This window comes from Diorhabda sublineata, chromosome 3, assembly GCF_026230105.1.
Source record: "Diorhabda sublineata isolate icDioSubl1.1 chromosome 3, icDioSubl1.1, whole genome shotgun sequence".
Classification (NCBI taxonomy): domain Eukaryota; kingdom Metazoa; phylum Arthropoda; class Insecta; order Coleoptera; family Chrysomelidae; genus Diorhabda; species Diorhabda sublineata.
In genome coordinates, this window is record NC_079476.1 from 9659965 (window position 1) to 9687397 (window position 27433).

General features: G+C 32.3%; 1 protein-coding gene across 2 annotated transcripts; it reads right to left on the reverse strand.

Annotated features, from left to right (window-relative positions):
• On the reverse strand, positions 1-26758 carry LOC130441243 (farnesol dehydrogenase-like). Of its 2 annotated transcripts, none has more exons than XM_056774829.1 (5): positions 26591-26746; positions 13359-13566; positions 7918-8171; positions 6489-6647; positions 1-552 (listed from the first exon to the last, which is right to left on the reverse strand). In XM_056774829.1, the coding sequence occupies exons 1-5, from the start codon at positions 26741-26743 to the stop codon at positions 511-513; spliced, it is 816 nt and encodes a 271-aa protein (XP_056630807.1). In that variant the 5' UTR covers positions 26744-26746; the 3' UTR covers positions 1-510. The 2 variants fall into 2 exon arrangements, 1 of the variants encoding a protein (XP_056630807.1); XR_008909596.1 differs by lacking the exon at positions 1-552 and adding an exon at positions 4623-4824 and having other exon boundaries at positions 4887-6647; positions 26591-26758.
• Between the last annotated feature and the right edge of the window lie 675 nt (positions 26759-27433).

Below are 27433 nucleotides of genomic sequence, written 5' to 3' on the forward strand. Positions count from 1 at the left end.
AATTTAAATTTGCATTTTTATTTTTAAAAATTTCAACCAAAATATTTTTTTTTTTGGAGAGCATATATATGAACGGAAATGCAATAAAATAAATAATAGGTCAATTTTTGGTAAAAATTCGCGTGTTCTTCTACCTATTAAACATTTTGAATTTATCTTAAAATAAATATTAGTGGATTTAATCATTGAATCAATAATAGTGTTAAAATGGGAACTGTATTAACAAGAAACCTACCAATGCAAATGTGGATGCTGAAGTCACTGTTTATTATATCACTACACCAAAACTCCCAATAACATTGTATTTACCAACTTAAAAAATATTGGTTTTGTTGTTATTATTTTTTTAGGTAATCACTAAATAAAATAATGCTTATTTATTTAAATATACTAAATTGCTAATACATTGTAATAGATAATGAGTTGAATATTATATAATTCTGAATAATATTACTTCATCTTGCATTTAGAGAATCATATTGCGAGAAATCAATATTTCTCTCATATTGATCATACGGATTCACCTAGTGGCTTGACGATCAATTCAGTTACCTAAAATATAATACAATTCAAATTAGAAACCTGGATAATTGATTGTTAACTTTTTTATAAAAATCATATTGCAATAAGGGAATAAACATTCTTCAACGAGCTTGCGGTGAAAAAATAATACATTAGAGTAGATTTCTAATGCCATTCGGGCTAAGTGGAACACATGCTCGGCACACGAGAAACAATGTTAGCATTTCTAATGCAATTAAAAGCTAAAAGTCGTGCCGACACGGTCCACAGAGGTTTCAAGTTACAAGATTGTGAATTTCGTGCCGTACATGACACATGCGCACTAGATCGAATGGCTATATTTCGCATTTTATACCCTTTATCTTTATCTTTGTTGACAGTATAACATTTATATTTTTGCGTATGTGTATCGTTGTGCGGAAGACGCATGATCTCTTGTATGTTCATGCGCACAACTTGTTCTATGTATTGTATAGATGTTTCATTCATTGTTCTCATTAACAGGCAATAAAGCCTTTTTTATTATTAGTGAGTAATTTGTTTGATCGACCACGTATCTTAAGAATCGTTGAATGTTGAATGGTTTGTAATTGGATAAACACTGAAGAAGAAATTCATCGTTTATTTTTGCATCCATATTAAAAGACATTTTGCACTTCGCTCGCTCGCGACTAGAAATGTACCTAAGGACTTTTCGGAAATTATTATCGGGTTAACCTGATCATGATCTGAATGTTCAGAAACATGGATCATGGTTATTGTTGTTCGGAAACTGATCCGAGTTAGTCGAGTCGTAGTCATATCAGGTATATAAAACCGTGATCATATGTGGTCCAGTATTGTTAGTTTCTGATATTTCTTTGTACTTATTTTTATTTTTTAACAAACAATCTATATTATTAAATTATTATACAGACACCAGTTTCGCCATGACTTTTATCATCACTCGTACTTCATCAATAGCAAGCACCGGTACATTCTGGTATGAAAAAAAAATTATGATTAGATGATCAGAAAATAATATATGAATTGCACAGTATAACTTAATAGCTTTGTTCTATTTTTTACTATCAGATCAGAATCCATCCATTTTCTTATTCATCTCTCAATATATAGACTCGCACGTAAGCCAACTACTTAATATTTTTTAACTGTTATTACAGTTAAGCTGATTGAATAAAACATGCTAGGTTATATTTATATTTTGATTTAGCCGACGCCAAGAATGTATAGTTTTTCCAATATCAATTGCAGAAGACAGTTATGTGGAGGATCAATCGATATTTCATAAATACGCACGGCACTGATACCATATTCAGAAATGAAAAATAATGTTTACTCCTCATATAAAATTTGGTATACATCTAACAAACAGTCAATCCACGTGGACATCTCCACTGTTCTCTCCTAAACATTTCTATTGGCCGAGACCGTATATACACAATTTCTTGGAAATATTCCTGCTAGAAACTCTAATAACCGAATCGTAAAGGATCATTCGATGGCGACAAAATTATTGGCGTCAGCTAAAAGACTACCGAAGTTCTAATAGACACATAATTTATCTAGATGAAACATTGTTTGATAGTCACGATGAAGTAAATTTCGGTTGGGTTGACAATAGTAAAAATTGCTGTAAGAATGAGCTATGCTCTGAAGGGAAACGTATTATAATAGTACGCGCTGGAAGCAAAGACGGTTTCGTGCCTAATGCTTTATTAATATTTGCTAAAAAAATTAGAAACTGTGCAGCTGATTATCATGAAGATATGACAGCAGAATTATTTGAAAAGTGATTTAATGAACAGCTTTTACCTAACATTCCATCACAATCAGTAATCGTTCCTACCACTCGAAGCAATACCTTAAGACACCAAATAGTAGTAGTAACAAAGCTCAAATTTTAGCATTTGTGTCTGAAAAAAAATTCTTATTCCTGTCAGCGATGTAAAAAAGGCCCAACAAACAAAAATTTCTTACTGTTATTATAGATCTAAAGTGCAGATCGCATATTTAACCCTATAGAATAAATATGGGCAAACGTAAAATCAGAATTACGAAAATTTAATCAGTCTCCAGAACTGAGTGAAGAGGTTGTAGAACTCGTAAAGAAAGTTTTAGCAGCAGACCACCAAGAGCTTTGGCAAAACTGTGTTGAACATGTTATCAAAGAACCAGAGAAGTAAGAATTTATTTTTCTTTACGGTTTTTGCTTTGAAATTTCGTTTTCCAAAAGAAAAAACGAATGGGGTATAAAAAGGACTCTGTTTATGTCTGGTACCCGGTTTAAACTACAAGTAGGACTACAATTAAGTACATCTGTCTAAATAACTACGTATAATGCCGTCCAATTTATGATTATTCGATTGCCTTTTAACGAATACTTTCTCGCAAAAGATATACATATTTTTAAAAGTATTCATAAAATTAATAAATTTATAAAATGAGGTATCTACGCCTATGGTGGATCAAACAAAATTGTATTTTTCTGTCCTGAGAAAATCATATTTCCCTATGTATTCCTAGAGATGTATATAGAAAAACTAAGGTAGTACAAAGGAAAATAAAGACATTAGGTTGTTTTTTTCCTGAGAATATAGTTTATTCTATAAGTACCAAAGGTAGTGTGAGGTGGGTGGGTCTCCAATATACAGCTTTATTTTTGTGAACCTTAGTACACAGTTAAATTTATTCAGGATTCTGCGAGATTTTGGAGTTCACAAGTATCAAGTATATGTAATGGAATAAACCAAATCTCATCTTAAAAAACTCAATTCTTGTTTTATTTTTTTTGTTTTTTGATCTGGGACTTTGGTGCAACTGGACCACACTCGTCTATTTTATTATTAAGAAGTACTAAAAACAACATGATGAAACTGGGTCCTTCTTCGAAATTTTCAGTTTTCAGAAATTGCAGTTTAGAACAAAATATATTTAATTATAAATATTCCACAAAATCGTCTATTTTTGGCACACTAAACCTGTTTCTCTTATTTTTTAAAACAGGCTTTTTAATAATTTTTATTTCATTATGGTCGTATTCTATTATATCTTCTCGTTGAGGTCAACGCCAAACGTTTATTTTCCTACATTGCTCCATATGTTTTACTGTCACATTGTCTTATTCTATTATAAATGATAATTGTATAATCGCCTGGCGAGTAAAGGTTTTTTGCTTTCTTTTTCATTGTAGGGACGGATTTTTCAGCGTTTTTTTGGTGTTCGTTGGTTTCTTTCATCTTTGCTTAAGCTTTTATCAATACAAGTCTTGGTGATACTATCAGTTCGTTCTTTTTTGTTCTGTAACTCGCGCGACACCTTAGCTCGTTTCTTTATTTTTTTCTGTTTTCGGTATCTTTTCTTTGTTTTTTCTCATGCTCGCGTCATTCAATATATTCTTTTGTCATAATTATTTCAGCGTTCGTAATATGTGATTCTTTTCCTTTTTGGCGAATGAGTATCGTTTTTGTAGTTCTCACTGCACCCAGCAATATATCTTTAACTGATTTTCGATTCCTTCCTGAACCTGATTCTAAGCGTTCTTCGATTTAAGGTAGCTCTGTTCTTAAACTCTCTGTTTTTCTTGTTGAGAGAGATTATGTCCCTACCATTTCACCGTTTATCTTATGTAGTTTTGAAAGGTCCAAATAGGGCTACGTCTAAGCTACGGCTGGAGTACGGTTGTGTGGGAGGAAGCTTCAATATAGTAACATTATGTTCGTACACAAGTCTACAAACTTCTAGGCTGATATGAGTTGTGTTTTGCTGCATAAGCCATATTCTTTTTTATGTTTCTAATCAAATCCCAAAAACCAGTCCTCTCCAGGACGTCCATCTTTAAACCTGTTTGTAACATCATTGACCTTAACAAAAGATTGCAACATCCTTTCAAACCAAACCCCCACTTTTCCATTGTCAAAAGTCCTTCTACTAACATTTTTTCATCCTCATCTGAAATCGTCGCTACTCCTCCTCCCTTGCAACTTTCTGCCATAAGGTCTATTTTCCCCCTTGTACATCTAACATGATGTTTAAGGGTTGTTCTTGGGATGTTGTATTGTACAGCCGCTTCCTTTATCGTGTTTTGACCTTGCTGTATAACCAAAACTGCAGCTTTCAGCTCTTCTTTGTTGTACCTACTACTACTACTACTAAATTAAAAAATATATATTTGATATTTTTTGTAAATTCACCTTTGGCTGAGGTGAATAGACCCATAAGGAACCATTTACCTGCAACGTTGCTACCCACTTACCCCAAATCGAAAAATGTTCGGGTTAAATGGGCTACCATCATTATAACCTACAAAATTTCTGACTAAGTTAATAAATTTAAAATATTATCAAAATACTTTTCTTACTTACCTAAGTACACATAAGTTATGTTTCTCCTCCGAAATTGTAACTAGAATCTCGAAAAAACTGCACGTGTTAAAAATTGTAAAGGCCGCTTGACATGGAACAAGATAATGTGCAAGAAATTGTATAAAATGTAATATGGAAGATCAAAATACTGCAAAGACGAATATTGCACGCTGCTTAACATTACGCAAGTCTCTTCCCATTACATCATGGTTGCCACTTATCAAAATTCCATAAGAAAAAGTAAACAATTTCCTAACTCCAAATTGTATTTTCTTATTTTGTGGTCAGTTTATAGGCTGATGCCTTGCTTTTTGAGTCTATTGGGCAGAAAAGAGCATCTAGGCTATGGTGGTCCAAGCCATGGCCACATAAAATAAGAGAAAACATAAATTCAGCTATAGAATTAGTCGAGAAACATACAAAATACATACATTTGGGAATGGATAAAGAAACATTTGACAAACTCCCAAGAAAAATAAAACATGAGATAACTAAGAAATCCTTGTAATAACAGCAGATCAGAAACTCATTTCTTCCTAAAATTGCAACTTGTACACAATGAAAATGATACCAATCAGATAATGATGCAAATGCGAGAAACAATCAGCTGAACTTCATCTATGTATACTTTTCATCGAGAAATATTGCGTCTTGCATTGCATTGCACGTTGTCTTGCGACATGTCAAGCGGCCTTAACGACAAAAAAACACGGTCTGCAGTCGGATACTGATTAATTTCGAGTAGGCTGAGATTTGGACATAGTTAATCTTACGGCAAATAGATGGCACTCCCAGTAACCCTTTTTAATGGTAATTCATATAAAAACGACCATACCAATAATTTTACTACGGGGTGGCCCACTCTTCCAATGACCTACCATTGTCACATTACCTTATTATAATTTTTCAGAAGGCACTTTACTTATATGTTTCATACATTTTACCTAAGGGTACATATTAGTTAATGATAGTTTTTAGATAGTACAAATTAAATCAAAGCGAATCATGTGTGATTTTTTTAGATTGAATTAGATCAGGATTTCGAATTTTCATCATATATGCGTAGAAGGAACGACCATTGGAGCAACTGCTCCGCCCTTGAGAAACCATTCGTTTCTCGGTTTTTAAAGTGGTTTAAAAAGAATATTTGACATACTTCTTAATTTAATCAAAAGCATGGTTTTCGCTCCTTTTCTTCACTTTTTGGGGCTGAAAATTATTTAATAATATAATAAAAACCAATCTAACCGTGTGCGATGTTTCTATAAAATGAATCATTATTATGCCAGGGTCTTTCCGGTTTTACCAGGATAGAGAAGATCCTATCATATGACTCCGACCCGATTAACTCTATTATATGAGTTTCCGAACAACAATGAACGTGATCCGGGTTAGTGTCCGAAGAGTCAGATCATGATCGGTTTAACCCAATAATAGTTTTCGTGATGTCCTAATATGAATTATTTTCTGATAAATATTTATCGATCATTTTATCAAAAGATTGGTACGCGAATGTTTGATTGACCATTTGAAGCAGATTAGAATACCGTTAAATGAACAATATAAAATTTTATGTTATACTGATATTTGAAACTACTGTACCTGAACCATTGGAGGAGTTCCCAAAACATATAGTACAGCATTGGCGATATCCTCTGCCTTCAATGACGGAACAACTTTTAATAATTGTTGCACTTGTTCATCTTCAGTAAATCCGTTCACTTCAAATATTTCTGTCATAGTACATCCTGGACTAACGCTCTTAAAATAGAATTGAGATATTAATTGTTATTTTATGCATGTTACTAATTCTGCATAATTTATTGTATATTGTCATGAATTAGAGAATATTAAAATATTGAAGCATTCGTTATAATAAAGTAGACAATTAAAAATATTTTTTTCCAGCTATAACTCGAGTATGTTCGTACAAAAAAAAACATTTATATGAATATAATGAATATATCTCGTCTACATTTATATTTTCAACTATTCAGCCTGTCTGTAACGTAAAAAATGTAATTTGTCTCTAAAGTGTTCTATTGTTTTACAAGGTATGTTTGGAGCATTGTGGTAAACTGTTTATTAGTTATACGGGCTTGAAAACTTTATGACACAGAGCTTAAATATTTGAGGTTTTAACTACATTAGTTCATAAATAACAATTTTAATATAAAACTCATCAATATAAGTAGAGCTACTTCTTACAATTGGAAAACAGAATATTTACAACGAGTAGCACGATCATTTCATCAGTAATATTGTATAGCTTCCAAATTCTCTCTTCTTCTTTAATCGTATCTACTACCTTTACCCAGTTTTCAGGCTTCAAATTATATACAGCCTCCAGAAACAATTATTTAACATTAACTATTTTAAAAGAATTATTTTTTTACCAAACTTCTCCCTTTATCTGTGCCCATACCAATTAAATCATGTTTAATTCTCAATTATATGGTGGTAATCCAATCACCGTCATTCCACAATTTTTTGCAATTTTATATTTTTCAAATTTCTTTTTATGGAAGGAACTTAAATAATACAGTTCTTTTTTCACAGAACGGAGATGGAAATTAATATTATTTGAATTTAGCTTATTGTGTAAATCTTCTTTTATCTACTTGGTTGTGGAAATTTTTTATTAAAATCTCGAGTGATAACTTATAACTCTACATTATCTATTACTATTATATATTGCTAGGGAAGATGATCTATCATTTGTTTGAACCATTCTTAAAAGACCTGTCCTCATGATAGTCACCGGTACGAGTAGATTCAATAGTCAATAAACCGTTTTAACTGTTGATATGAAATTTATTAATTTACGGCTTTTCTAGTCGGTGGATTTTAACCAGTGGATAAAAAACCTGTCGTTGACCTCTAACAGATCCATCTTGCGATCCATCTCCTTGATCCATTTTTCATCTAAATAAAATTTCTATTATAGTCCTATTAATAGATATTCTGAAATGCTTTTTCTAATGGAAACTGATTTCATTTAAAAGATTTTTTGAAGAGAGGTACCACTTACCGATACTTTTATCTTGCTGTCAATAGTGATAAGCTCATTTCTCAATGTTTCCGATAATGCAGTTACAGCGAACTTTGAAGCTGGATAAACGTTATTATATGGAATTTTTGGAACTTGATGACCAGCTGTACTATTGATATTAACGATATGACCATCGATCTTGTTTTCTTGCATGGATTTGATAGCTTCTCTTGAGGCAATCGCTACGGCTAGAACATTTGTGTCCAGTACTTTTTTCCACTCTTCAATGTCACCTAAAAAAATACAAATAATTTCATTTTATCACAAAATCTGAAGCTTATTGTAATAAATTTATTATACGCAAATGGTCTGAAAAGTATCCAATCAAAACCTTTATCTCACTAAAATTTCAGCCATTTTTGACGAATAGTTTTTGTTTGATAATAGTATAGTGGGTGAAGATTGTTCTGAAATTGAAGAAAATCGAGCTATCATGAAATATTTGGCAATACGCCTACCTTAATGAAAGAGAAGTTAGACATTGTGTACGGAGACTATACACCGGTATTTGTGAGTAAAATTTTGAGTAACTGAATTCGAACATGCCCGTATAAGCTTGACTGACACACGTAAGCGTTTGGAAATTCAAAAAAACTGCGACAACCAAATAAAAGGTGGTCCAACTATAATGCACGATGTTAATTGTGAGTCGCACCTTAACGTCAAGTTTTTTGCCCAACTTAATTTGACATTTTTTTGTTTCAGTGTTTGACAAATTCAACCATGGAGAGTTACACAATTGCGCATTAAGCCGTGGCGAGCATTTGGCCGATATTTTGTTTCAAACGTAATTGCCATAGATTCTTCTATCATTATAAAACATATTCAGATAATTCTTTGAAAACTTGTTGTTTTATTTAAAATTAAAATTGTGCATTTTGGTTGGACCATTCTTTATATTCGAAAAAGTTCACTAAATGGGAGAACATCGATTTGAGATCAGAGAGATAGAAGAGGATAGCATCATATCAAAAGAGCCTGTTGGGTGCCACATTGGCTCACTTTGGAAAAGCGCATTTAAATGATCATTTCCCTGGACTTATTGACGCAATTTAAGCAAAATAAGTTTTGCAATGATGCATAACTGTAGATGAAGCCTGGATCCACCACTACAGTCCTGCAACGAAAAAATAGTCAAGACTGTGGATTGCAAAGGGCGAACTAGCTCTGAAAAAGGCAGAGGCGGTTTTATTGGCCAGTAACGTGATGGCAACTGTTTTTTGGGATAGTAATGGGATTTTAGTCATCAACTATCTTCAAAAAGGTAAAAAGTAACAGAAACGTATTGGAGAAATTCCCGAATAACGATGGCATATGAAGAAAAAGAAAGTGCTTTTCCATCAGAACAACGTATCTTCTCGCATTTCGGTGATCGCTATTGCTAAAATTCTCGAACTGGGCTTTGAATTGGTTGTCCAGCCATCGTTTTCAATAGTTCTGGTGACTTTTTCCTGTTTCCATTAAAGTTTTATCAGACGAGGATATATAAACACCTATTTTGAGAATAAAGACGGCAAATATTATTTGTAAGGAAAAAAACAGCAGTATAGCTGCATTTAGTAGAGCTGTTCTAAATCAATTTAAAAGATTATTCGCTATTTAAATTATCTAAATAGAAATGTATTATACCTAATGCTACACGCTGGAACCAAAGACAGATATATACTCAATGTAATTATTATTCACTAACAAAATTTAAGTTTGAAAGTTGATTATCTTAAAGACATTGCAGCAGATTCATTCGAAAATTGATTGTTAGAACAGTTTTCACATAATTATCCACCATACTCATTGATCGTTGCATTTTTCTGATATTTCTCAAAATAGTCCCTAATGTATGCGATAACGTCCCTCATTGATGAAAATATCTCTTCTGCAAACTGAAACTTTGAGGTTTGAGAACAGCAAAGAGGTTCTGGAAGCAAGATCCGATGAATACGGTGGCCAACCAATTCGTGAATTGTAACCTTGGTGAACTCTGAAGTTGTTCGTTGTTCAGATGGAAAAACACTTTCTTTTGCTTCAAATGTGATTTGTGCAATTTCTCCTTCTATTTTATCAAAGATTAACGCGTAATACTCCCTCTTATTGTTTTATCTTCTTGAAGATGATCACCATCCCGTGAAAATCGCAAGGAACAGTTTCCGAAGAAAACCGTCTGTGGATTTTCCGGAGCAGATTCGCCCTTTGTAATCGAATGTCATGAATGTTTTTTCCCATTTCATGGATATAGTAGTGGATACAGATTTAACTACAGCTATGAATCAGTCAGCGTCAATAATATTAGGGAAATGTTCACGAATGCGTACTTGGTCCAAAGTGAGCAAACGCTCGAATCGATAACACAAGCATAGTTCTCGCATTATTTTGATATGCAGATAGCTTCTTCTATTTCTATAGCCTTAATAATACGATCGTACATTACTACTACTGGAAGGTATATAATAACAATTGACGACCATTTTTCAATACCAACTTCTATTCGAAATCATACGTTTTTTTTCCAAGAAGTTACGGAATCCTTTTCTCATCTCCCTCCCTTCATCTTCCTGCGGATGTCAATATCATGTCAAGCAACCGTTTGTGTTTTTTTTTATTAGAATCTGTATAGGTATCAACTGGTTGCCTATCTATTCTATCTATCTTATGCAACATCACCGAAAGATATAATTTGACGTTATGCTGGCACAGTTTTCCCTAGCCTTATTCTCAAATCTCTCCAGTAGCTGCACATAAAAAAATGTATGCTAGACATCATGTGGCTCGTATTTACGTTGTACGTTCTTCATTTTGTGAAGGTATAAGGAAAGTAAACATTCTCAAACTCTAAATCGACTACAAATTAATTTATTGGTTAGATCATAGATCAGACATGAATTCTATAGAGCACATGTGAGATGAGCTAAAATACTCCATAAAAAGACAAATTTCATTGAAAATTCATGAGATGAGCTACGGATTCCACTTCAAAACGATTGCATTATAATCCTGCCTTAGTAGTATACTTACCTTGGTATAATATTGAGTAGAATTAATTTTAGTTCCTGGACTTCCTACTTTAAAATTTAGGATTTCATAAATATAGAACGGGATATAAGAAAAGCTCGGCTCTTATACTTATAAGTAATATTTTCTCAGCGTTGTCTTATTTAATATCCATTTGAACGAAATTATATCATAAAAATTTAAATGGATGTGGTTAGAAAGATAATGAGTATTTTAACCGTCGATTTTTTTGGAGAAAATAATAAATATCTACAGTCTTTCTCGTTCATTTTATATTTTACCAGTTTTTGAAAATATTCAAATAAAATTAACAAACTCCGTCTATGCTTTATAAATTCGCTTTTTTTAACTATATAACCAACCAGTTTCGCATAGCTCTTGAATTAAGTAACAACCAGGTACGTATTAAGAATCACAGAGTTATTTTATATTTATTCATTCCACGACTACCAGTTATCTAAGTAAATGTACTGTCAACAGCGCTAAATGATGATAGTATTTTCTTAGTTTCGAATTCGAATCATTCGAAACAATATTTAAAATAAGTTCTTCGCACTTAGGTTTCGAAGCAAACCATTTAAGGATTATTTTATATACAAACCAATTAATTGGTTACCATGCAGTGGCTATTGCAGTTGTATTTATTGATTTCGAGAAGAAAAACTATCTAATTTGGCTTCATCAAGATGGGCTATACTACAATTCCAAATTTCATAATGGTATTGCTGTATTAGTATTTGCATCAAAAAAAGAACATTTCTAATAATTATGTAAGCAACGCATTACCCTTTTATTGTATCCCAAACTCTTTCGGCAATGTAACAGAAAGGTATTTTTGTACTATTGTGTATCAATCGCAAATAATTGAAAAGCAAGCAACTCTCTAAACTAAGCTAATAAATAGATGATCTATTACCTCTTGACATAGTTTTAAATATGTCTAAAAAAATAATATTAAACTGAATCCTCAGAACTGGATACGGATAAAGATTTTGACGTATGGCACAGGAAATGGTTATTAAAATATGAAAGGAAACCAAAAAAGGAGGCTCCAACATCAACAAGAAACGAAACATATGTACTTTAATCGCAGACGGTGTTAAAATTATTTCAATTCCTTGGTGATGTCATAATACTGCCATAATGACACTTAAATATGAAATAAATAATATATAAACATAAAAGGATATTGATGCTACTAAAAATTACATAATGAGAATTTATATATTCCTCATTAAAACTGTATATTAAACTCAGAAGTCTGGAGATCACAATTCAAAACGTACAGAGAAATTATAGGAATAATAACTATAATATGACAATATCCAATTCAACTAAATGAAGAAATAAAAAGGACAACAAGCTAAAAATCAATGGATAATTAAAAGCCCAAAGGCTCAGAGAGCCCAATACAAACATCTATGTGAAGAAAATCCGGCCAGTAGAATTCTGGTAGAGATCTTAATTTTCTTGGAAATTGTGATTTAAGGGACGATATGAGGGACCGAAATAGATGGCGGCAAGTTCTGTTTGATTCAAAAACCCATACAGGGACAGATCAATTCTCTTTTTAGTCTTATAATAAGTTACGTGGGTTAAGGAATCTATTAGATTCAAAATATAATTTTCAGAGATATATCTGCTATCAATGTAAGTTTTCCATGAATTTCCTATGAGAAGTTTTTAAAGGTCTCTCATACACGTACGAATTTTCTCATTTTCCACCATGATCCACCACCGTACCTCCTCGACAAAATTCTCAACAAATTCTAATCAAAGAGAACTGCTTTTCTTAAATGCGCCGCAAGACAAATTATTCTCCATCTGTTATCGTGTTCCAGATCACAACGATACGCCTTGAATTTGAACACCCAGTACATTGGTTTGACTCAAGAAATAAAAGATCGCATAATACCTAGTGGACAGCCATAAAGTAGACAAGGAAAGTTCATGTAGAATATAAACTTAAATAATGGTATGTAAGCCTAGACAAAAATCAATAAAACGGCGATCCAGAAGTTGTATTCGTAATTGCAGCTGAAAGACCGTCATTATTCTAGCTAGATCATATGTGGCAAGCGTAAAAATTATCAAAATTATTTTCTTACCATAAGTTAATTATTTATTTATTATTGTAACGTAGAGGGCACTTCTGCTGCATAATTATTTCCAATATCAAAAAGAAATTAATTTCTCACTTCGAATACCTTAAAATAGTAGCATTAGTTCTAATACGCTCTTTTCAAGATAATTTTAAATTGATTCGATGTGATATGTATACGGTAAATAGTTTTTGGATTAAGCAGAATATGGAATAAGTAAATAAATAAACCTTATAATGTTATATGATAATATCAATTTCTAGACAGAAATTAATATCTTTTCCAGATAAATGATATAGATTACAAACCTACCATTAATGAGGTTAGTCTTTCTTCCTAGACCAGCATTGTTTACTAAGATACTAACGGGACCCACATTCTTATTAATCCAATCAAATGCTTGTATGATTTCTTCTTGTTTTGTCAAATCTGCCTGGACTGCATACAATTTTCCATTCTGCTCCCCACATTTTTTGGCTAATTCTAAGATGCGGTCTTTTCTCCTAGCTATACCAACAACCTATAAAATGAGATTTTTTCTTTAAAAAATTTTATCACTAGAAACATTTGAATTTTGGGAAAGTTACATAGCAAAAATGAACAAAATGGAGAAGAAGATTAAAAATAAATACAATGATAAAAGAACTTGATGAAGATAGAAATTTGAATGAAAATATGTAATAGTGAGTAGAAAGTATTATAACACTGCATCAAAATATAACATAGGAGAAGGGAAAGAAGATGACTTAGATAAGGATAATGTTATAGTATCGGAAATGATTAAATGGATAGGTAAAAAAGGAAAGGTTATTGGAAATATGTGAAGAAGCATGGAAAACAGGGAAGATTCCGAAACCGTGGATAAATGATATACTGCTCACAAACAGAAGGAAGGACAAATAAGTTGCTCAGATCCCATCTGATATGATTCGCTTAATCTTATTTTATAGTCTATGCATAATTTTTGCTAAAAAACAAAGTGATTGTGGTTAATAATAAGATTGTAAGAAAGTAAACAGTTTTTTGTCTGCACAGACAAGAACTCAGAGAATGACGAAATTTGTAGTATTAATAAAAAGCTGATCGGAGGAATTTTCAATTTTTATTTTGATCATGTATGAGGTAATTGAAAAAGTTAAAGAAAGAGGAAGACAACAAGATATGATGATAGATTATAAAAAAATTTAACAATGAGGATACTGCAAAAATAACTAAGTGGAAATAAGAAAATAATATGTAATGTAATACCTATCTTCACACAAATGTTGATGATTATTTACCCCGAAGGTTAGAAAGACTAAGTGAACTGAGTTTAAGTTAACATGAAGATAAGGTTGATAGAAATCAAAATTATGTTCGTAACAGTTCTAAGCAAACAAGAATTAGTGATTGTATATTTTCGTAAACAAAACATGGTAGATAATTACACAAAGCTCAAATTATTAATTACTATCTTACTTTAAATGAGGTGTGTATCTATCAAAATAGACGGTTCTTAATATTCACCTCTGAAATAATTTCGAAAATAAATATTTCGAAAATATATTCCGCCGTTCTTCAAAGGGGAAAACAACTACTTTCCTGGTTAATCCCTCAACGAATATTGAATTTCATCTCTTCTGAAGAGCCTCATGTCAATCGACCTTTTTGTCGATATTAAAATAGCCAATGGCCCGCAGTTGCGAGGAGGGGTTTGCAACCGGTGACTAGTTTCGAAGTTATTACATCTCATCAGAATGATTTAAAAATCCTCGTTCAGAATTGAGACTCGAACTGAAGACAACGTCAAAGAGCGTCGCTATTTGGTTGATGTAAATAAACATTCCCCAACCAACGCTTACTGGCGCCAACCTCACTTCCAACTGCGACCCACTAGTCAGGTATAAATCTAGCGTAGTCGGTTGATCATTTCCTATTTCATTCATTCATGAGACGCACAAGCAAGAAGTAACGGAGTTACAATTTTATGTCTCCCTCTACACTGCAACCACTTGACGTTGCGTTCATTGGACCTCTCAGTTCATTTTATACCCAAGAGTTTGGCTGAGGAATAATCCAGGTCGGTGAAACACAGTTAGCGAAGTTTTTTTGTTGTTTGGAAAGGCTTTTTCAAGGTCAGCAACCTTCACTTAATGCCATAAAAGGATTTCGAAAGACTGGTAATTATCTAATAGACCGAACACTCCTAGTGTACAAACAGAAAGATCTATCATTACTGAAAATGCAGAACCCGTATAAGGCGAACAAAGAGAATCCAGTTATTGAGAGTATACGAAAACAAAGTTAAGTTACACCCTTAAAGCAAATTTTAACAGAGCAGAATTCTCTTGGGTACGATGTACTTAATAAACCATCCACCAGTGGTATCCAAACGTTTATTGGCACTCAAGATATTATACCGTATCCCAAAGTATCAAGTCTTGCTGCTTTAAAAAAGAAAAGGAATGTTAAGAGGGGAAAAGCTGCCATTCTAACCAGTACTCCTTATAAGGATGAGCTGGAAAAGTCATTAGAGGTAAAAAGACAAAAAGTTGGCGTGAAAAAATCGCTTTGAAGACTAAAATCAGATAATTATCTGAAGAAAATATTTCCAAAAAGTCAAGATAAGTAAAACAAGCAACACAAAAAATACACAAGCGTGTCTGAAAAAGAACAAACAAATGACTTCGAATGTCCCATCAATTTGGGTTTTTAAGTAACAAATGCACAAATGATGCTATACTACCCCTCTTAATTACTGTCTACTCTAGCACAGCCATCACTCCACTGCAACAACTTTCGATTGTGCTAATCATGATATTTTAATCAACAAATTGTAGTACTACGACTTCAGGGGAAGACCTCTCGCATGTTTCAAGTCATACCTTATCAACAGAAGTCAGCTTGTAAGGGTTAATACAACGATGTCTTCTTGCAAAACAATAGAATGTGGAGTGTCCCAAGGTTTAGTACTAGGACCTATTTTGTTTTTTCTGTCTATAAATGACATCAACTATCTTGATATCAGTGGTAAAACATGTCTATTTGCAGACGACACTCATTTCTCTTGGAGCAACCCTGATCTCACGGCACTTCATAGGACCATATCTAGTGACCTAATTACCCATAAATAATGCTGCGATTCTAATCTTCTCTGTCTCAACGTTTCTAAAAGCAAAGTTTTATCATATAAAATACAATGCAGCCTTTTTCTGTAAAATTCTTAGCGCTAGTTGTGGACAATTCCTTGAAATAGAAGTTACATATTGCCGCCTTATCTAAAGTTCCTCCTGTTTTGCGCTGAGATTAGTTTCCAAAGAACTAAACTATCCATCTCCTTAACAGTCTATTAACCCTTTATTGAATCCCATCTCCGATATACCCTTTCCTTCTGGGGTACGTGTGGTGCGACTCAATTTGAGCGAATCTTCAAATTACAATAGAGAGCTGTTTACTCGGACTAAACAGCAGGGCTCACTGCAGGGACTTCCTTTAAAGATTAAAAATTCTGACTCTTCCTTATTTATTCAACTTTGAATCTGCTTGCCTAATTCGTAAGCAGGTTTCTCCAATTTCAGAAAGGACGTTGCATTACTATCCACTTAAGAACGCTGAGCACGACCTCTACCTACCTACTCCACGTTTAGAATTAAATGAGAGCTCAATAGATTACAATGCAAAAAAAAGCACAGTCACTTGCCAATTGAAATCAAATCGAATTTGAGGGCATATTTACTGAACAGTACCTTCTATTCTGTAAACGACTCCTATTCTAATAATAATATTTAATTCCGAGCATGCTGCATATTGGTCTAATTTTGCTATGGACTTATATACTGATTATTACATATTACTAATACCTATAATTTTTTTACCCATTGTTTTCTTCTTATATTGTAATATTAATTTTATTTCATTTCTTTTATCTTTATTCAGCTATTTATATGTTTGGTTTTTAGTTTTTACAAGCTTTTATTACAAATTGTAACAATTTTCGACAATAAAGCATTTCTCTCTCTCTCTCTCTGTCTTTATTGTACCATTTCCTATTCCAATGACCCTGATGGAAAAGGCTGGATTATGTGTTCTAACTGCAAAAAATGGTCTCATGATGCATGTACCGTGGCGAAAGATGAAGATGAGTATTTTATTTGTGATTTGTGTTTAGCGTTGGACTAAGTATTTTTATTTTTGAAATTTATAAACGAATCTTACACCCTTACTTATTTAGTTTTCTAGCACAAATTTTCCAAGTCAAAAACTATTCAGCATGTTAAGTATCCCATGTTGTAGAAAATTTCCCAATATATAACAGTAAACTTGACGTTGTAGAAGCAATTTGTTACTTAAATCAATTTTAATTCAATAAAATCCTATTTACATGCATCTTTTGTTAAACCTAATTGAATTTGCAATCCTAACAACAAAATCTTTTTATATTGTCATTCAGCCCTCGGCGAGCTCCGTTCAAATCAATTGTAAAATGAAGTAACGAAATAATACTAATGAAATAAGCGCATTCTTTATTTAAGTACTCAAACAAAAAGCATTTTATTTTCTGTTACCCATGAATTTTTTGTACACAGGCAACAACTACCAAAATACTTCGTCAAAATCTAATGAAATATGGCTCGGTATTTGGTACATAAAACTTTTATATAGAATAACTAGGATATTCACCAGGTGCCTTATTATGACCAGGAAGAGAAAATTCAAGAAGTGATTTTGAAAGAGCAGGAATTTACCCTGACAACAGAGTGAAAATATTCTAACGAATACCATCAAATGAAAATCTCAATCTTCACATCCAATAACCTCCAATAAATGTCAATGTCTCCGTCATTGACCTACTCGAAGAATGGAGATTCGCCGAAACAGAAGAAAAACACTAAGGAGAAAAAATTCAATATAATAGCAATGCAAGCATTCAAAACCAACCAGTTGCGGGTCCTAGTGGTGCTAAGAAAAATATCGCTTCATGCCCTACTAAAAAAATTATGACCATATCCGGTGACTGCGACAGCTCTGTTAATATTTCCCTCCAATCACAGGGAAACCAAGATTTCAGAGAACTTGAAAGTGAAAACGAAGACTCACTAGAAAATACAAGAACTGGACGAAGAACTCAAAATCGGATTTCTATTTGAGAAAAAGTCTTATCCTGGAAAGATCGTGGAAATTATCCAGAAAAATGTAAAGTAATATAAAATAAAATCTCTTGCACCTAGTGGATTGTTTCAGTGGAAATAACCCACGCCTGACGACGTTATCTGGTACGCAGAAGAAGAAATCTGGCAGGTCATAGAGGAACCATTCCATTCAAGAGAGGTTTCTTTAAGATGCCGGAAATGGAAAAATACTCCTTCTAAGCTAGTCTTAGCTACAGTTTGGAATGTATCGATTATTTATTTTCATTTTTCATTTAGGATACAAATTGAGAAGAAAACTTATAAATTTTTTCAGGCAAAAAATGAAAGTTAAATTACAATAATTGAGCAAGTTTGTGGCTGACTCGTTAAGATTTTGTAAAGAAACATTAAAACTAGACGATTTCCAAGGATGCGGACCTACTGCTTACTTCTATTATTTCTTGATAATGCTTTTGATATTATGAATTCTCATAAAATAAGTGATTTTAGTTATAAAAAATTAGTTTGCCTATGTAACATTGATAATATAGAACTTTTCTTGGGGAAATTTGATGACTACATTTCAAATTTGAATCTTTCACGTTGTCCAGTTTTATAGTCAAAAAGAAAAGCTGAATTTACTAGACTACTTATTAGTATCTTCTCAGTTATTGGAATGTATGAGGAATATATTCATAATAAATTAAAATTTTTTCCACCTACAAACTAAATCAAGAGCATATAGAATTATTTTTCAGTTCCATAAAAGCACATGGTGGTTATAAAAATAATCCTACATGAAGACAGTTTCCAACTGCTTATAAAATTACAATTCATGCCGAAATAAGAGAAGGAGGTGTAGGAAATTTCGTTTCTCTAGAAGAAATTAATATTTTAAATATTGGTTCTAAAAAAAATCTGAAATTGATGTGATAAATGAGTCTATTTTAAATAGAGATAATAACTATCTTATTTAACACAATTATGCATTTGAGGCAAATTTTCTATCAACATTTAGTTTGGAATTACTGACATATAGAGCAGATTTTGGAAGTTTTAAAATAGGAAAAAAAATAAAATTTGAATATCATGTTTCTCAACTATATTTATTTAAAGCCGAGGCACTGTCTTTTATATCCAAGCGATGATATGATTAATATTATTAAAAATTGTTGAGACGTATAACAAACAATGGATAGTTACCATTTTTAGATACTTTAGTAATTAGCAATAGTAATAGGTTACAATTTGATGTATTTAGAAAAAACACCGCTACGTGCAGGTACTGGCTGATTATTTTCATTGTATTCAACATAAGATGTCCAGTCTCCATTTCCAGGTACATCGGTTAATCCCCTTTCCACTTACCATCGAGAGATATAATAAAGAAAAGACCTTCATTGAGGATGTAGCTGTACTCAACGGTTATGATAAAAGAATTCTAAATAGGTTAATCAATCGTCATAGGTTTAAGAAATCTCTATTTCAAACCAGTTTTTTCCAAACCCAAAATAAAAAACAAGAGAAATTTGCTCGGATACCTGTCAATCCTCATTATACAGAAGAATTGGAAGGAATATTTAGCAGAGTAGGTTTTAAATTGGTTTATAAATGCAACAATACATTAAAACAATTGTTAGGCAATCCAATTTTAGAAAATAGTGGTATATATGAAATTATCTGTGGTGATTGTGATCGAAAGTATATTGGGCAGACTAAGAAATCCGTTCTTGTTCAGTTTAAAGTCAGTCAGTCACAATCATAACATAAATATTAATAATGTAGAATTGTTAAAAAATATATCTAATAATAAATTGTTGGATCCATTTGAAAGCATTGAAATTGCTTACAGCCCACTCTATAGTTTACTGGTCAAGATATGAATGAGAATATTCCCGCCAAGGAGTTTTTTCCCGCTGGAATTAATTTACGCGGGAGAAAGAAACGTCTAATTATTGAGAGTATTAAACATTCCCCGGTGACTTCAATCGTTTCGACGAAAGTGACTCTTGTTGTCTTGTTAATATTTATTGCTGGTAATAAGCGATGATGAACATAATTATAATATAGAATCAAATAAATAGTAATGTCAATGGAAGATGTCATCGTCACCTCGTGCAGAAAAAATCAATAGAACAATGCTTTTTAAAACAATATCGAAAATCTATAGTCAAGTTTGACTGCACTTGCGATGAAATCAAAGGCAAATATTTTATGGCCGTTGAGAAAATCCATATACGAGTATGATCCCAGAAGAAAACACAAAAATTTTGGAAAAAAAAATATTTATTTTTCAACGTAATCTCGTTTTAGATCCAAATACTTTTGCCAGCGATGTTGAATAAGTTCGGTACCTTTTGTATGATAAGAATCTTCATGCTCGTCAAAATAGCTATTAACTGCAGACATCACCTCTTCATTGTTGGAATATCTTTAAGCAACGAGCCATTTTTTCAAATCTGGGAGCAGAAAATAATCCGAGGGAGCTAAATCTAGCTAACAGGGTGCATGAGGTAGCATTTCAAACTTAATTAATTTTGGCCATTGCAATAACGGATTGTGCGCCGGTACATTATCTTCATGAAACAACACTTTATTCTTAGCCAAATAAGGCCGGTTTTGCTTGATTACTTCGCTTAAATGTTGTAATAAGTTCAAATAATACTCGCCGTTCATAATTTTTTTTTAAATAGTCAATGAAAATTCACCTACCCGCATCCCAAAAAACCGACGCCATGAACTTGCCTGCATATTAAACGGTATTTGTCTTCTTTGAAGCCGGTTCTCCCTTTTCAGTCTTTCGTTTTGATTGTTGTTTTGCTTTGTGTGTGAAATGATGGACAACGTTTCATTTATGGTTATGAAACGGTGCAAAAATTCGGCTTTATTTCTGTGAAACATTGTCAAAAACTCGATGGAAATATCTTCACAACGTTGTTTATGTTTCATTGTGAGCAAACGCGCCCACCTTGTGTACAGTTTTCTAATGTTCATATTTTCAGTTAATAAGCGATATTTGAAATACCTACTTTTCTTCAACATTTCTGGAGCCATCACCTCATTTGGTCGACCACTGCGATGCTGGTCTTCGCAGGTTGTACGGCCTGGTTTAAACTCCACTACCCAATACGATGATCCATTTTTCCCGTGTTTACAAATTCACTGAACACGTTCACTATTTATGGCTGCCAAACAAATACTTAACAACGTAGCATGTTCAAACTTGAAACATATGCTGTATAGGTTGTGTACCAATACCGTGGTATTTTTCAAGCAATTACCGTAATCTCTAGGGTAGGGTAGGACAGGTACTTCTGGGACCATCCTTCTGGTGTATAGTAAAGATTTCTTACTCATTGAAGCTGCGCCATTGTTATGTCTTTAGTCTTTGGGGGATGCTTTGAACTAACTTCTTCGTATCATATATATAAATAGGTAAGTTCTTCAGAATTAACGTTTATTAGAGATTTTTTAATAGCGATACCTGAATAAGGGGATAGTACTATTATAACAACACTTTCGTAAGTTTATGAAAATATGTAATAACCGTGTTAAATGTGACCAAAACTTTTTTATTCCTTATATTTTGCAAGTATCATTTTGAATCACATATTCTGTTAATTTTCTGAATGAATCAATCTACTCTGCACATTCTAAGTTAAACAAAAACCAATACCAACCTCAATTCTTATAAACTTGTGCATTAATCGTAAGTCTTCATAGTCTTGGTAAAAGTAACCGTACTATTGCCGTCTTATTAAAAATACCTCGACATACCCTGAACTGCAGCATGAATAAATCTGCATCCACCTGGAGCTTTGGTGTCAGAAAACGTTCAGAGCAGCCACAACCGCTGAAGATAAACTATTGTATTGATTAGTGAACGTGATCGAGCTGCTATCTGTGGCCCTGTTAGCCCACAGATAGCAGCTCAGATCAATGAATCTAGGGATCTGCCTTTGAGTACTGCTACAATGAAAAGGAGATTGAGAGAAGCTGCCTTTTCTGAAGGTTTGCAGTGAAGTAACCTCTTTTGAGACGTCAAAATAAAATTAATAGGTTGCAGTGGGCTAAAGAATATGAAATTTTGACGCATAAAGAGTGTGCAAAAGTTTTGTGGAGTGATGAGACAAAGTTTGAAGTTTTTGGGTCAAAGAGAAGTGTGTTTGTGAGGAGGTCACAGGAAGAACGGATGTTAGATCCATGTGTAAATCCGACTGTAAAACACGACGAAGGTTCAGTATTGGTTTAGGGATGTTTTGGAAGAAGGGCGACTGGAGACCTGGTAAAAATTGAAGAAATTTTGAAGAAAGAAGGTTATAACAAAATAGAAGGGAAATGTATGACATTTTGGCCAAAGCCTTATTAGCAGAAAATTCATCTGGAATCTGTGCAAAGAGTATTGGAAAGAATTGGAAAGGAAGTTTGTAATGAAAGTAATGATTTGGACGTCACAGTCACCAGTACTCGACCCGTTTGAGTTGTGGGACAAATTTGACAAGAAAATCAGAAAGCAGTGTCAAACTTTCACTCCACATTTTTGGAATATACTGGAAAATGGAAGGAACTAAATATACAACGATAATTTGTCGAAATAGTTACTGACAATGCCAATTTATCAAAGAGAAAACACTTACATGAAGCTATTTATAGTAGAAAAATATTGAATTACGCATAGAAAACGAAAACTAACGAAATAATTATCATTTTTAAGAATAATTTCCCGAATTCCGAATGCATCTCCAATCTTTTCTCTTTGGCTTCCACTGATCTCTGTACTAACTGGAGGCGCTGGCTGCACGCCAAATGTCAATATCAAATTGAAAACATTGTTATTGGTCTATTTTTGTTTTCTTTGTAAACGGTCACAGTCACAATCAATACTAACCCGAATTTTGTTATTCACAATTCTCTTTATAGAAATATTGAACAAATAGTACCTAATTTGGAGAAAGGCTATTATCGCGTACACATAGTTTAAAATGCAGTCATGCATGTATCGATTTTTTGAGAAATTGATGCTGTAACTAAAATTTAATCTGTGTTCCTGCAGCCCTACAGAAGCACAATTTGTTGATGCTATTGAAGGTGAATGGTATGACTTGAAACGATATGTTATACTAAGTGGCTTTCATTGTTTCCTCGTCTGTACAACATACTTTTGGATTGAAAAGCTTTGAGTCCTTATTTTTTTGGTTTAAAGGAGGATTGTCCTAGACATATTCGAAATATTTTGATGATGAAAGAAATAGGAAAAGTTCAAATGTTTTTGCATTTTGTAAGCCATTTCTATTATAATTTTCTGTTAAACAACTTTTAGGGAAGAATATCACAGAAGTAGATGTGTATAATATTATATCGACTCAAAAATCAGCACTAGTACAGCAAAACAAAATATTTTTTTGTTATGGAAAAAATATATAACTAAATTCCCCCAGAGAAAGTTATGAAATAATTTTTTTTTGTTATTTATCCATAGATGGATTTTAATTAAAGCAATTGGTTGTTCAAAATTTCAATTCTAAACAAGAAGCTTCCTTCAATTACTGTGAAACAATATTAATTAGAAATTCACGAGAAAAATGTAGTATAGAAATGGACAATCTTGTCTGTTGCAGCGATATCTCCTCACAGGATAATATAGCTAGCTCGGTTTTTTTATTTGATTTCTGTATAGCTGTAGAGGCCGAAGCGAAAGAAATTTCGGGCATTATTAGGAAAAAATTAATTAGATTAATCAAAATGTGATCTCATTGAAACCAGTTTACCTTCAGTCTCTGAAGAGGATAACTTGGTTTTCGAGTATTTGTGAGTTTTGATGTAGTGGTGGTGTGAATAGTGAGTTTAGTATGAATCGAAATGGTGAAAAGAGATAGAGAAGTACTATCTCATCAATAAAAAATGAGCTCTTGATTTAATTAATCTAAAAATTGATGATATGAAGCATAAGACACTTTTATCTCAGACAAAAAATTGTAAAAAAATGCAAAAAGTACCAAGAAATAAAGTTTATAAGTAACAAATATATCTTTGTCCATTTATAATTTTTGTGCTTAAAATACTATACTTTTTAGATGCTTACTATATTTTTATTAGATAATTCTGAAAAATATTGCATTTTTCTGAAAAAATTTTGGCAACCCTAATATTTCGGAGAAATTGTGCACAAAAATTGAATTACCCTTGATAGTGGTGTCATACGAAAACAAAAAATTTATATCAGAACAAATACAGACATTTTAAAAACTAACATGGTAGTCTAACATCAAGAATAAGACACCACAGAATTTCAGGGTACTAGACTAGGTTAGATCATGTAAAAACAAGAAATTTACCTAAACCATTACAGTTCTATACAAATGGCTTTTGACGCATGCGGACTTAAACAGAATCGCGATATATCGCCCACTAGACCATTATGCTGTTCTAGAAGTGCAGTAGATCTCTGTACTAACTCAAACGACAATGGTTGGCAGTCATAAGAAGCACTAATCGTGGTCAGAAGCAAGCGTCTTAAAACCGAGAACCTGCAACTTTAAATGTTTCATCCGCTTTCGAACAAAATTGCTATGAATCGAAAATGGCTTTTTTATGTATTCAATATACTTTTTTTCAGTTTAAAGCAATTACCTTTTCATATTAAAATATATTTGCTTTTGCTTGAACGACAAATATATTGATATAGAATAATTTAATTTTCGTTAGTATCTTTCTCATTATAAGTATAACGTCAACAAACCCTTGTCGCCTTGGATGTTTCGAAACTATTGTCAGCATAGGTTAGGTTAGATTAGGTTAAATTAAATTGCCTATATTTAATATACAAGTTATATTTGTATCCAGCTCATTACCCCCTTCCCTTTTTTTGTTTGGATCATTCCAGCTTCCTATACACTTTTTTCGTTACGATTAAGGAGAAAAAAATTATAAACAAATATAATTTTCTCAATCTTAACATTAATAACCTAACTTTCAACTGATCCAACTTAATTTAACCTAACCTAATCTTAAATATAAAGCAAATAACTGAAAGAGAAAAAATCGAATTGGTAATCTACCATTTATTTTTACGTAAATTATCTCGTCACTCCTGATGAGAACATATAATATCTGTTAACCATATATTAAGTTATACAATATATATGTCTTATATTAATGTGACTGTGAAGAATCATAAATTTACCTATTTAACTTCTAGTTACTACTGTATTCGTTAAGATTTATTGTAAACTAACCGTCCCCTGACGGGAGCCAAAGGTCTTACTTAAGCGATTCCATATGTCCCTTAGACACTTAGTTCCATCAAACTTATCAAATTACTTACCCTTACTTTTGTATATAATTAATAATAGCTTTTGTATGCAACAGAATTAGTATTTAAAGGATGAAGACGCATTGTGGGTTCTTAATAGTCTTCACATACAACGAAAACAGTAGTCATAATATTGAGACCATTCTATTGATTTATATTTTATGTTAATAAATAAATTTTACAAAGTTGTGAATTAAATTATTTAACTCGTATATTTCTTATTATATATGCAGAATAATTTAGTATCCATCCTTGACAAGATACTATGTTTTATGATAGAATTATTTGTGTTGTGATTTATTTCCTCACACCTCCCACTTTTAACTCTTTAAATCAAAAACTTACTGAATTTAATTGAAAATAGATGGCGCCTCCACTAGTGAATAGCGAAGGTCAAAGACATATATGTGGCGATATAGTGTACGCTTAGTAACAGGTAGACCTGTTTCTTAAAACTATTGGCAGCAACTGGGAGAGTAAAAGCAAACCGAACATTTCCGAGATTATTTGTTAGGCTTAGTTGATGTGATTAAACAAATAGTTTGAAAATTCAGTTTCTAATATTTTCTGAAATTTTTAATATTCCACACGGCTGAACAGTGAAATTTAATCGCTTATTGTTTTCAATTTCAAATAGAAAGACCATATCATAGAAAATTCTAGTATATACACTTTTTACTTAGACCTTTTCCTCGTATTATCCCACAGTTCTCAAATATTTCTAAAAATATTTTTTTTTTGGCTATTTTAAATATTCTACTCCCAAAAGGATTTCAGCATATAACTCTAAATCTAGGCTGAAATCAACTTTAATTTGGAAAATTGCAGGCTTGTCTTTTGAATGGCAAAATGAATTCTCATTTTATGGAAATAATTTGCGCAGGTAGGTACTGTTAATTATTCAAACGAGCCGGTTAACTCAAGTAATGATTGACACAGAAATATTAACTCTAATTTTAACTCTAATTTCAAAATTGTTTGTTGAAGTAGCGAAAATAATTTTGTATGTATACATGTTCCTTAACACCATCAATTTCAATTACATTTTGACATTGTGTAAAAGAGTTAGATTCCTCATGTATTTCAGTTCAAATTATACATGATATATAATGAAATGTACATACATTCAATCCTTCCTGTACCAATTTTTCAGCCACACTTGCCCCAATTCCTGCACTGGCACCAGTAACTACAGCGACTTTCCCCGACCACCTATTCATGTTAACGATGGACTTAAATGACCTAGACTGCCAAATAAGTTCATGCGCACCATACATTTATAACATAGGTGGAGAGCGGGGTGCGGAAAATAAGCGTCTAATTGAGAACTTGACCTCTAAAATTATAAATGGCAAATCTTTTATTAACTTGCTGATAAAGGAATTTCGAACTATTTTGAGAAAATTATATTAAATTGATAGCATTGGACCGAACTACAAAAAAATTGAAAATTAACGAGAAAAGTTGATTCATACTTTCTTTGGTCTGATGAAATGATATTTTTCTCATCTATTAAATAGTATATATATATATATATATATATATATATATTTATATATATATATAATAACCATCTAATGGAGGGGACACAACCGCTAAAATATTGAATTGAAATGCGGTTTGAATATTTTATTCCGTAGGTTGTTCAATTACTTTTCCAAAATAGCAAATACTTGAGTCTTTCTACTTTTTTTCCAGTCTAGGATAAAACTGGAGATTAAACTAAAGTTTAAACTATGGTTTGATCTCTAGTTTAAACCAAGAATAAACAGGATTGCGAGAAAGATTGCTCTATTGTATTGCTCACAGTTAAACAGAAATTTTTCTGCCAATTGTAACAAATATAACCAAAATTTTTCCGATGTTTGTTTTAAAGTTTATTTGTTCTAGAAAGTTGTATAAACAAAAATGAACAAAGAACGAAAAAATCGTGCTATTTTTATGAAGTAGTACTTTTGGTTAATCTT

Coding starts and splice junctions, on each gene's coding strand:
- LOC130441243 (XM_056774829.1), bottom strand. CDS start 26,743: ATGTATGGTGCGCATGAACTTATTTGGCAGTCTAGGTCATTTAAGTCC. Junction 8,172..13,358: donor AAAGACTAACCTCATTAATG/GTAGGTTTGTAA, acceptor GTATTTTTTTAG/GTGACATTGAAGAGTGGAAA. Junction 553..6,488: donor GAACTCCTCCAATGGTTCAG/GTACAGTAGTTT, acceptor ATTATATTTTAG/GTAACTGAATTGATCGTCAA.